The sequence below is a fragment of the Podarcis gaigeae genome, assembly GCF_964106915.1.
Source record: "Podarcis gaigeae genome assembly, chromosome: 8".
Lineage (NCBI taxonomy): Eukaryota > Metazoa > Chordata > Lepidosauria > Squamata > Lacertidae > Podarcis > Podarcis gaigeae.
Window position 1 is genome coordinate 12,353,356 of NC_139684.1, and position 12,729 is coordinate 12,366,084.

The window sequence follows — 12,729 nt, forward strand, 5'->3', positions numbered from 1 at the left end:
AAGGGCAGTGCCAAAGAATGCTCCAACTACCGCACAATTGCACTCATTTCACACACTAGCAAGGTTATGCTTAAAATTCTACAATGAAGGCTCAAGCAGTATGTGGACCGAGAACTCCCAGAAGTGCAAGCTGGATTTAGAGGAGGCAGAGGAACCAGAGACCAAAGTGCAAACATGCGCTGGATTATGGAGAAAGCTAGAGAGTTCCAGAAAGACATCTACTTCTGCTTCATTGACTATGCAAAAGCCTTTGACTGTGTTGACCACGGCAAACTATGGCAAGTTCTCAAAGAAATGGGAGTGCCTGATCACCTCATCTGTCTCCTGAGAAATCTCTATGTGGAACAAGAAGCTACAGTTAGAACTGGATATGGAACAACTGATTGGTTCAAAATTGGGAAAGGAGTACGACAAGGCTGTATTTTGTCTCCTTGCTTATTTAACTTATTTGCAGAATTCATCATGGGAAAGGCTGGGCTGGATGAATCCCTAGCTGGAATTAAGATTGCCGGAAGAAATGTCAACAACCTCAGATATGCAGATGACACAACCTTGATGGCAGAAAGTGAGGAGGAATTAAAGAACCTTTTATTGAGGGTGAAAGAGGAGAGCGCAAAATATGGTCTGAAGCTCAACATCAAAAAAACGAAGATCATGGCCACTGGTCCCATCACCTCCTGGCAAATAGAAGGAGAAGAAATGGAGGCAGTGAGAGATTTTACTTTCTTGGGCTCCATGATCACTGCAGATGGTGACAGCAGCTACGAAATTAAAAGACGCCTGCTTCTTGGGAGAAGGGCAATGACAGGCCTAGACAGCATCTTGAGAAGCAGAGACATCACCTTGCCAACAAAGGTTCATATAGTTAAACCTATGGTTTTCCCAGTAGTGATGTATGGAAGTGAGAGCTGGACCATCAAGAAGGCTGATCGCCGAAGAATTGATGCTTTTGAATTATGGTGCTGGAGGAGACTCTTGAGAGTCCCATGGACTGCAAGAAGATCAAACCTCTCCATTCTGAAGGAAATCAGCCCTGAGTACTCACTGGAAGGACAGATTGTGAAGCTGAGGCTCCAGTACTTTGGCCACCTCATGAGAAGAGAAGACTCCCTGGAGAAGACCCTGATGCTGGGAAAGATGGAGGGCACAAGGAGAAGGGGACGGCAGAGGGCGAGATGGTTGGATAGTGTTTTCGAGGTTACCAGCATGAGTTTGACCAAACTGCGGGAGGCAGTGGAGGACAGAGGTGCCTGGCGTGCTCTGGTCCATGGGGTCACGAAGAGTCGGACAAGACTAAACGACTAAACAACAACAACAAGCTGATGGCCATTGCTGCCCCCTGCAGGAGGGGGTTCCACAGTTTAACAGGAAACGTATTCCCCCCCACCCTATCCTGAACCTTCCAACATTCAACTTCAACACAGGAAGGGTGTTATTATTTTCTCTCATTACAACATTATGTATTTCTGTGCTTTTATATTGTAAACTGCCCCGTGATGCTCGGATGGAGGGTGGAATAGAAATTTATCAAGTAATAAAAAGGATAATGGGACGTCTGCGGGTTCTTGAGCTACGAGAGAGGGAGAAGAACCTTTTCTCTGTCCGATTTTTCTTTTTGCTCTGATTTCGCACTCTCAACTGTAGCACCCTGCTTGTGGTTAACGCTTAGCTGGAATGAAATATTCAACGCAGCAATAGAGAAATTAAAATAATAATTTATTTGTCAGACAAATAAATGAGAGGCTCAGTGGTATATGGTTACCAAGCTCTGGCCTGGCCTCTTGCCATCCTGGCCAGCACTTATATTCCCTTAATCCAGCCCCCTTTGCTCCTCCTGTGGCTGCCTCTGTCCAATCAGCCTGGTTGAAATTCCTATTGGCTGTTTGGTAGAACCAATCACAAAAGATACACCCACAAAAGATACACCCACTTCCTTGCCCTTATAAGGGAGACAAAGAGCTATATATGTGACAAATAAGTAATAATATATCTTACATGGAATCTTAATTACCAGCTCACCTCTTGCCCTCCTTGCCCTATTGCCTTCTAAAACAAATGTTTAATCTTACATTTTTATGTTCAACAGATGTCAAGGATCTTGAGTTCACATCAACATTGAAAGATTTCCTTCATTTAAGGTTTCTAAACAAATGCCTGACAACTATATATCAAGAGTGCTTGGATGGCGTCTTCTGTCTGGCAGGGGGGCTAGGCTGGTGGCTGACTTAATTTCAGGATAAATACAACTCTTACAACCATATGAAATAAGAATCTAGCATTTCTTAAATCCTTTGCATAATTACATTTAAGCCAATATATTTAAGCTAATATATTTTATTCATTTATCATAGGTAGCCTTTTAAAAGAATAAAGCTTCTCAAAGTAAAAAGGAAGGAACTCAGTAAAAACAGCTTTTAAAATAAACCTCTTCAGTTTACACCCCTCCTTTCACCCCTCCTTTCCAGCCTCAAAATAAAATAGAAAGAAGCTTCTTCTCCAGCCAAGCCAGTTGCCTTTTTCACTGCTCTTGGCCTTTCAACCTTAGAAAGAAGATCTGGCTCATTTTACTGGGAGGCACATTGGTATTATTTTACTATTTACCCTTGCCTTTAATTGTGTTTTCTCAGTCTGCAAGGGCAGCATATGTAATTCTCCCTTTTTATGACTTTGAGAATTGTTTTTCTACTATAAATCAGTGGGGCCCCCTTGTCTTAGGAGAAAAACCTCTTGCCAAGGTTCTTTCTGCCTGGCATGAAACATTTGAAAATCCTTTTTTTTTTTTTAAGCTCATTTTTAAATACAAGCCTTGATTGCAATATATAAGCTTTGATAAAAAATGCAGGCTTATGATTAGATGCCTCATTCCCCCCTTTCAAGCTCAAGGACCTTCATCCCAAGTGTCCTTGATAGCTTGACCTTCATCATATTCCTGAGGTAAAGCTCTGTATAGGGCCATGATATGAGGTAGAGTTTCATTTGAAACCATCTTGCTAATTGTACTTCTAAAACATGAAATGATACATGGCATCATACATAAAACCATTACCACTACTGTCAAGAAAAACAAACAAGACAATAGTATCCCTTTGAGTCCTGCGACATTAGGTAACCAATTGGTGAGCCATCCCATATCCCATCCTTCCCATGTTTGTACTGGGACATGTGCTATATTCTCCATCTTTGTGGCCAACACACGGATTGCCTCACCATTATCTGAAATGTTAAAGCAACAGGCATTCCCTGTCAAGTTCAAGACTCCACATAGGCCTCCCTGCCTGGCAAGTACATAATCCATTCCCATTTTCAGCTGCAAAATGGCGGCTCTACTTTCATCCAACTGTTGTGCAATAAGTCTCAAACTCTGGGCCGTTGCATTGGTTACAAGTTCCACTACTGCTTGCAATCGAATTATTCTGTTTAGATTATAAATAGGATCCCGTGCCCCTTGTATGAGCTCACCAGGATTCCAGGAGGCAGGATCATAATAGGCTATAATGCGCTCTGGTGGCCAATCATCAGTACCGCTCCAACTTTGGGTACTTCCTCCTGCTATATGAGAAATATCAGCATTCCTTCGTGTTCGCCTGGCCGAACTAGTGGGCATAATCCACATTGGTGGTAATACCCAACCCAAGAAACAAGTCCCACTCCATTTGGAAGGGAGCTTTTTGTATGCCCATTCTCCACATATCCACCACAACCATCGGGTCTGAGGTTTTTGGTACGTGGAGTACAGAAGGCGAAATACCAAAAGAGGTAGAGAGTTCACAGTGCAGTATGTTAGATTGCCTTTTTCTGTCACAGTTATGTTCCACACCACTTTCCATGCATGAATAAAAGGAGGTGCACAGGGCAAGGTATTCCGAGTTCGATAGGTAGTACCGTGTGCCCAGGTATGACTATTCTTAATATAATCCCAAGTATAGTGACAATGAGAAGAGCCTATCATGGGAGAATCAGCTGCATCTGATGATTTATGTACACAGAATTCCCCTTGTACAGGTATAACTCGTAATGGTTTAGTTGAGTTCCATCCGGGGAAATTCTGTATTTCTGTTTGGTGTGGCATTTCGCTTACCATACCAATGGCATCTAATGGTATCGGTAATAAGGGCATACCTCCCTCTGAATCATCTGGCCCAAGAGAGCAAACAAGGCAATTGGTCCTATTTGCAACATTGGCTACCATTTCAGCTAAACCTACCCACATATTGTGGTCATGGCTGAATCCATATTTAGCCAATTTGGTCAGATTCAAGGATCCTTCCCCTTCCCAAGGGATCAGGATTAATAATAAAATCATGTTGATGTCTAGTATATGCATTCCTTCCACAAAAGATTACCTTATTGTGATAGCAAATAATTATTAGCCCCAATATAATTCCCCCAGTGACAGAAATGGGGTACCACCAAGACCAAAACATATATCCCGAGGATCCCCAATGGGTAATATCTCTGATAATTGTTCCACAAGGGGGCAGTCAATCAATTGTATTAGAGAATCTTTCCGTTCACAGTCGCTGGTTCAGACGCTCCTCAAGCTTCAGGCATGCGCAGGTCAGCCAGCTTCCAGGTTGTGGCTGCAGCAGGCCGGTCGTCAAATGTTGCCCGTGACCTAGCCCGTTCCCGGTAGGGCTAGATACAGGGGTTTTTGGAGAGAGTTAGTTTTAAAGGATTAGAGGGGTCACCTTTGCACGTCCAACTGCCTTCGGACTTCTTCAAACGAGAGTGATGAATCCAGGGGGTCACCTCAGCTACCTTCACCGCTGTTGGAGTAGAGAGCAAGACGGTGTAAGGTCCACGCCACTTTGGTGCAAGTGGATCACGTTTCCACTCTTTCACCCATACGCTATCGCCAGCCTGGAACTGATGAATCGGCTCGGCAATGCTGCACGGCGTGCGTTCGAGGGCCCACCTGTTAAGAGAAACAAAAACACGGGAGAGAGATTGCACTTGTCCCTGTGTCACATGATCTCCTATTTGTTTAAGGTCAGCTGGAATATCCTGAACAAAGGAGGGCGGTCTCCCATACAGGAGCTCAAAAGGTGACAACTTAAGTCTTTTTGTAGGTGCACACCGAACACGAAACAGTGTTATGGGTAACACATCTACCCATCCCAATCCCGTTTCCTGGGTTAATTTTGCCAATTGGGTTTTCAGAGTCCGATTCATTCTTTCAGTTTTCCCTGAACTCTGAGGCCTATATGCTGCATGCAGTCTCCATTTTACTTGTAGGACTCGACATACATCTTGTACTACTTGATCAATGAACGCTGGCCCATTATCACTTCCAATGCATCTAGGTAATCCAAACCTTGGGATCGTAGCAGTAATCATTCTGCTGTTTTCAGGGGCTTCAGGGTCAAAAGGAGTCCATATACGATAGGCTTCTTGCAGCCTCTCTAAAAAGTCTCCTGGACTCTCATTTGGTTTCTGTTCTACTTCTGAGACTTTAGACATATTAGTGGGCTTCTGGCATGCCCTGCGGATACCTTGCACAAGTGTCTGGCGGTAGGTGGTAAGTCTGGCCAGGTGAATTCCATTGTTTGGATCCCAATTAGGATCTTCCAAGGGAAAGTTATCTTGGAGATGACGGTCAATATTAAAAATATTTCCCACTCTGGCCTGCTCACGCAAATATATCTGTGCCTTTTCAATTATGTCTCTCCTTTCCTCAGTGGTGAAAAGAGTATTTAGGAGCTGGCGACAATCTGTCCAAGTAGGGCTATGAGTATTTACTATTGAAGTCACCAAGTCCATCATAGCCTGAGGTTTTTCTGCAAAAGATGGGGTGTGTGTTTTCCAATTCATCAGATCTGTAGTTGTGAATGGAATATATTGCAGGGTCGAAGTTCGAGGTGGCCGTGGTCCGGGTTGCCCGTTAACCAGCGCAGGCTCCTCAAGTGCATCAAATACTCTTCTAAGAGGGGCTACTACGTGATCTTTCTCTTCGCTTTGCTCTAGGGGCCTCAAATCATAGGGGATGGTATTTGTCCCAAGGCGTTCTTTTAGCAGCTTTATACGCCTGGCTGTATTGCTTGCTGACCGATTAAGGTCTCCCTGTAACTTCTGTAATAATTCTCTAGGACTTGGATGTACAGGGGTTTGGGGTGGGCAATCAGTTGTTCCACTAAAGGAGACTGTAGATGCAGGTCTATTAGGAGTCACAGGTGGAATAACCACTTCTGCTTGGGCTTTATTATAGGACTCCAATGCCTCCTGAAGATATTTATCATAATCTATCAAGGAATCAAGCTCTGTGACTCCACTCCTATTATTCATTCCACTTTCTTGCCTTGGGGTTACAACTGGCGGAGTGTTTGAATTAAGCTCCCTTCGATGTGGAGCATAGGGTGGAGGTGGAAGCACCTCTTCCTCTGGTCCCTCAAAAATGGGTTTGAGTTTATTTGGCAAGATTCCTTTCCTAGCTTCAGCTTTTATAGCCAATAATTTGCATCGTTTGACTTTGCATTCCCTTATCCATGGAGGATTTTTATTTAATGTGCTCAGCCAGGAATCTATATATGGAAATTGTTCTGGGCACCCTCCAGTTTCTTTGGCGATATTAGACCAAAGTTTGCTTACTAAATTTATATCAAAAGTTCCCTGAGATGGCCATTCAGTAATTTGTTTTGGCCATTCTAGTTCACATAACGTTCTCAAGCGCTCTGGCGTCATTTTGACTCCATATGCCCCTGAGAAGGCTTTCTTAAAATTATTTAACATACACTCAAGAGGTGTATTTTCCCCCTTTGAACCCCCAACTCCCATTGTATGGCCCTGTGAAGTATCCACTCAGTCACTCGCACACACACTTCGTGAGTTTCCTTGCCCAGATGGAGTCGCCTCACTGGGAACCGAAGTACTGCCCACTCCACACTCAGGTCAGCTACAGATTGCTCTGTACTTTCTCACACATACAATGCGCTAGATACTTCACCACACTCTACCTCCCAATTTTCCCTTTTCCTCCACCAGACCAACATCTGATGTACCCAACCACCTAGCGTACTCAGTTTCCCCTTACTGAGACGCAGAAGTTTGATCAAGACTTCTCTTCCTCCTAATTAATTGGAGGGCCAAAAATCCCTTTGTGCACTTACCCTTGGTTGGTTCCCTGTTTCCCCCCGGTCCGTCGCCGCCAGTGAGCAGGGTATCAGACAGACGAGTCTTCTGCGTTCCCCCTGGAAAAATTTACCAGTGCGCGCTGGGTAAGCAGTGGTCCTCTCTCTTGTACCCTGCCCAGTAGGGCGAAGGGGCTGCGTTCCAGCAGACCACTTATCCGAGTCACAGTACCATAAAATGTAGCACCCTGCTTGTGGTTAACGCTTAGCTGGAATGAAATATTCAACGCAGCAATAGAGAAATTAAAATAATAATTTATTTGTCAGACAAATAAATGAGAGGCTCAGTGGTATATGGTTACCAAGCTCTGGCCTGGCCTCTTGCCATCCTGGCCAGCACTTATATTCCCTTAATCCAGCCCCCTTTGCTCCTCCTGTGGCTGCCTCTGTCCAATCAGCCTGGTTGAAATTCCTATTGGCTGTTTGGTAGAACCAATCACAAAAGATACACCCACAAAAGATACACCCACTTCCTTGCCCTTATAAGGGAGACAAAGAGCTATATATGTGACAAATAAGTAATAATATATCTTACATGGAATCTTAATTACCAGCTCACCTCTTGCCCTCCTTGCCCTATTGCCTTCTAAAACAAATGTTTAATCTTACATTTTTATGTTCAACAGATGTCAAGGATCTTGAGTTCACATCAACATTGAAAGATTTCCTTCATTTAAGGTTTCTAAACAAATGCCTGACAACTATATATCAAGAGTGCTTGGATGGCGTCTTCTGTCTGGCAGGGGGGCTAGGCTGGTGGCTGACTTAATTTCAGGATAAATACAACTCTTACAACCATATGAAATAAGAATCTAGCATTTCTTAAATCCTTTGCATAATTACATTTAAGCCAATATATTTAAGCTAATATATTTTATTCATTTATCATAGGTAGCCTTTTAAAAGAATAAAGCTTCTCAAAGTAAAAAGGAAGGAACTCAGTAAAAACAGCTTTTAAAATAAACCTCTTCAGTTTACACCCCTCCTTTCACCCCTCCTTTCCAGCCTCAAAATAAAATAGAAAGAAGCTTCTTCTCCAGCCAAGCCAGTTGCCTTTTTCACTGCTCTTGGCCTTTCAACCTTAGAAAGAAGATCTGGCTCATTTTACTGGGAGGCACATTGGTATTATTTTACTATTTACCCTTGCCTTTAATTGTGTTTTCTCAGTCTGCAAGGGCAGCATATGTAATTCTCCCTTTTTATGACTTTGAGAATTGTTTTTCTACTATAAATCAGTGGGGCCCCCTTGTCTTAGGAGAAAAACCTCTTGCCAAGGTTCTTTCTGCCTGGCATGAAACATTTGAAAATCCTTTTTTTTTTTTTTTAAGCTCATTTTTAAATACAAGCCTTGATTGCAATATATAAGCTTTGATAAAAAATGCAGGCTTATGATTAGATGCCTCACAACCTCCTGCAGGAAAAGCTTCTGACCCTGGTCCAAGCGCCCTGTACAAGAAACCCGAAAGCTTTGAGGAGCAGCTTCAGACACTTCACGGCGGGGAAGGGTCTTCGGCCGGCTTGCCTCCCACCTCCTTCCTGGGCCCCACGGTAAAGACATCCACCGAGGAGCCCCCTGCCCTCCACGCAACGTCCGCCCGGCCTCGGGTGCGAGTCAGGCAGGAAGGCGACATTATGCCCACCCTGGACATGACGCTCTTTGACTGGACTGACTACGAAGATCTCCGGCCAGATATGTGGCCTTCGATCCGGAAGAAAGGTGTGTCCTGTATTATCATCTCCTTTTTGTGGGGTGGGTGGGGCTGTAGTTCAGAAGGTCCCGATCCCTAAGGGACTCCAGGTTATTTATTTCACAAAATTTTTATGCCGCTTGATTGCTTTTTTAAAAAAACCCAAAACACCCTCGAAGCGGTTTATGGAAAGAATAAAACGATAAATACCCATACGGTGGTACCTTGGTTCTCAAACTTAATCGGTTCCGGAGGTCTGTTCCAAACCCAAGGTGTGCTTTCCCATAGAAAGTAATGCAAAACGGATTCAACTTTTCCAGACATTTCCAAACAAACAGCAGTTTTAACATGAATTTTACTATCTAATGAGACCATTGATCTATTAAATGAAAGCAATAATCAATGTAGGTAAAGGTAAAGGGACCCCTGACCAGTAGGTCCAGTTGTGGCCGACTCTGGGGTTGCGGCGCTTATCTCGCTTTACTGGCCGAGGGAGCCAGCGTACAGCTTCCGGGTCATGTGGCCAGCAGGACTAAGCCGCTTCTGGCAAACCAGAGCAGCGCACAGAAACGCCATTTGCCTTCGCGCGTAGTATTCATCTACTTGCACTTTGACGTGCTTTTGAACTGCTAGGTTGGCAGGAGCTGGGACCGAGCAACTGGAGCTCACCCCGTTGCAGGGATTCGAACCGCGGACCTTCTGATCGGCAAGTCCTAGGCTCTGTGGTTTAATCCACAGAGCCACCCGCATTCCTGTGCCATAAAATAAATGAGACAGTATTGTAGATGATAAAAATTAAAATTATTTTTTTTTCTTACCTGCACAGATGATAGTCATTGTTTGGATGGGGGACTTTTATCCATTTCCGCAGTCACACAATCCACAATCAATCAATCAATCAATCAGTAGCTGAACTGGGTTCCACATAGTCACAAAAACAAATTAACTGAAAAAATAATAAAAAAACACAAAATAAATAGCAAAAACAAAAGTGCCAAATGAAGTGGTACCTTGGTTCTCGAACTTAATCCGTTTTGGAAGTCTGTTTGACTTTCGAAATGTTTGAAAACCAAGGCATGACTTCTGATTGGTACAGGCGCCCCAGAAACAATAGCAGACAGCCGTATCGGAGATTCAGCTTCTGAAAAACATTCGAAAACCGGAACACTTACTTCCGGGTTTTTGTTGTTTGGGAACCAAGGCATTTGAGAACCAAGGTGTTTGAGAACCAAGGTACCACTGTACTTAAAAACAACTACGGGAAACCTTCCCAAAAACAATTAAACTTGAGAATAAGCTAAAAACTGGATTAAAACACACACCAGCTGGCCAGAAGAAGTATAGTGGAGGCACCTACCTAACATCAATAGGCAGGGAGTTCCAAAGTATACTATCAATGCTAAAAGAGGGCTGAGGGTCTCATACATTTGTGAACAACCTTCCTGGGCTCATTTCCCGACAGTGGGTGGGGCCAGAATGAAAAGTGGGTGTGGCAAGAGGCAAAAGTGGGTGGGGTAATGGATGGGAATCCTACCCATGTAAAACGCAGCTCTTTATACTCCACTACCCCCCCCCCTTGGGACGCGGGTGGCGCTGTGGGTTAAACCACAGAGCCTAGGACTTGCTGATCAGAAGGTCGGCGGTTCGAATCCTGGCGACGGGGTGAGCTCCCATTGCTTGGTCCCTGCTCCTGCCAACCTAGCAGTTCAAAAGCACATCAAAGTGCAAGTAGATAAATAGGTACCGCTCCGGCGGGAAGGTGAACGGCATTTCTATGTGCTGCTCTGGTTCGCCAGAAGCGGCTTAGTCCTGCTGGCCACATGACCTGGAAGCTGTACGCCGGCTCCCTCGGCCAGTAATCGAGATGAGTGCCGCAACCCCGGAGTCGGTCACGACTGAACCTAATGGTCAGTGGTCCCTTTACCCCTCCCTTTCTCATCCTTTCTCGCTTTCTCCTCCGCTAGACAAACAGCGTGGTAAGAACGGGGGCAACGAGACCACCCCCGCCGAGGGAGAGTCCTGCGACCATCACCTTGACTGCCTCCCAGGTGAGCAGCAGCTTTCATGAGGACTAGCGCCGGTGGAGGCAAGCAGAATTGTATGTGAGGAGAGCAAACCCCCCTCCCCTCCTCAACCAATCCAGAGGAGCGAAGATATTCACACCACAGCTCATTTGAAGCACATGACTCCCCCCAAAGCACCCTGGGAACCATAGTTTACCCCTCATAGAGGTTCCCAGCACTCTTAACAAATTACTCAGTACTCAGGAGTCTGAATGTATCATTGTGGACGATCCCAATCTTCAGGCATTGAGGGGGCTCCTGGTTGACGGAGACTGTGGTGTCTTTAGATATATGGTTTTATTTATACCTGAGCGTGGGATGGAAGAGCTAATGGCATTAACAAGCCCAAAAGTTTCTTGCTTCCCCGTTAGGTTTCCAGGGGAGGACCCCAAGTCCAGCATGGAGCAAGACATATCTCTGTGTCTCCAGCTTCCAGCACCGGCCAAAAAAACTCTCACACAAATCACAGTCCCCCTTGGCCTGTTGTTCTCCATCTTAGGATACAGTGGCTTCCATCCAGGTGAGGTAGGAAAAGGCCCAGCTATTTGTCTCCATGGCAACGGAGCCCACTCTTTTGAGATGCGAGTGGTGGGTACTTAGCTGAGCTGCTAAAGCTATTCATTATCTTGACCGGACCTGGACCAATTCTCCTGTAGATTGTAGTCTCCCATACACAGGATCACAAATTCAATAATAATAATAATAATAATAATAATAATAATAATAATAATAATAATAATAGTTTATTTATATCCCGCCCTCCCCAGCTGAAGCCGAGCTCAGAGCAGCTAACAGCAATAAAAGTAACACAGCATTCTAAAATTGATATTCTAAAATCAATTCAAAATCAAATGCCAACCATTGGGCTAGAGTTCTGTGAGGATTACCAAACGAGGGGGTCAGGCTGTGCCTTGGCCAAAGGCCTGGTGGAACAGCTCTGTCTTGCAGGCCCTGCGGAAAGATGTCAAGTCCCGCAGGGCCCTAGTCTCTTGTGACAGAGCACTCCACCAGATCGGGGCCACAGCCGAAAAAGCCCTGGCTCTAGTTGAGGCCAGAGATCCCTTTGGCAGGGATCCTCAGAGGTCATCCAGACTGACCCCCCCAAACCCCATAACACTGTGGTCCGTACGCAGCTAGAGAAGAGAGTTTGGGTGCTTCTTAACTTCTTCCCTCCTTGCATTGGCAGGATGTTGCTGTGATCTACGGGAGCACCTTTGCAAACCCCACAACCGCGGCCTTAACAACAAATGCTACGATGACTGTATGTGCACAGAAGGTGAGGGCTGGCGCTTGCCTGGTGGGAAAGGGTTGAAGCTGTCCCCCTCCCCAGTGACACAGCACTGGGGAGCGCCAGGAAACCGGGGATTATGTTCATGTGTGATGGGGGTGTAAATATGTACAATTTTTCTGGCATAGGGTGTTTAAGGAGATAACAGAAATCACTGGGTTCTAGAGCAGGCATAGGCAAACTTGGCCCTCCAGATCTTTTAGGACTACAACTCCCATCATCTCTAGCTAACAGGACCAGTTGTCAGGGATGATGGGAATTGTAGTCCCAAAACATCTAGAGGACTGAGTTTGCCTATGCCTGGTCTAGAGGTAGCATTATTATCAATTTACGATGGGGTGGAAGGTTCGCAGGCTATGAAGGACTTGCTCACAAATTTATTGACAGCTGCACGCATTATGATAGCTAGGAAGTGGAAGGGGCAAGCAGAATGTAAAATGGAAGAACGGTATAAAGAGGTGTGGGATATAGCTATGAATGATAAATTAACATGTGCCATTAAGGAAAGACGGGGAGTATGCAGGAGAAATGATTTTGAGGAGATGTGGAAGGTGTTTGTCGAATTC

General features: G+C 44.9%; 1 protein-coding gene across 4 annotated transcripts in view; it reads left to right on the forward strand.

Annotated features, from left to right (window-relative positions):
- DRAXIN (dorsal inhibitory axon guidance protein) overlaps window positions 1–12,729 on the forward strand; it is a 43,090-nt gene that overhangs the window by 27,278 nt on the left and 3,083 nt on the right. For all 4 annotated transcript variants that reach the window (XM_083750281.1, XM_083750283.1, XM_083750280.1 and 1 more), the window contains exons 3-5: window positions 8,542–8,841; window positions 10,777–10,860; window positions 12,062–12,151. In XM_083750281.1, coding sequence (XP_083606407.1) covers window positions 8,542–8,841; window positions 10,777–10,860; window positions 12,062–12,151 — 474 coding nt within the window. The remainder of the gene's footprint in view (window positions 1–8,541; window positions 8,842–10,776; window positions 10,861–12,061; window positions 12,152–12,729) is intronic.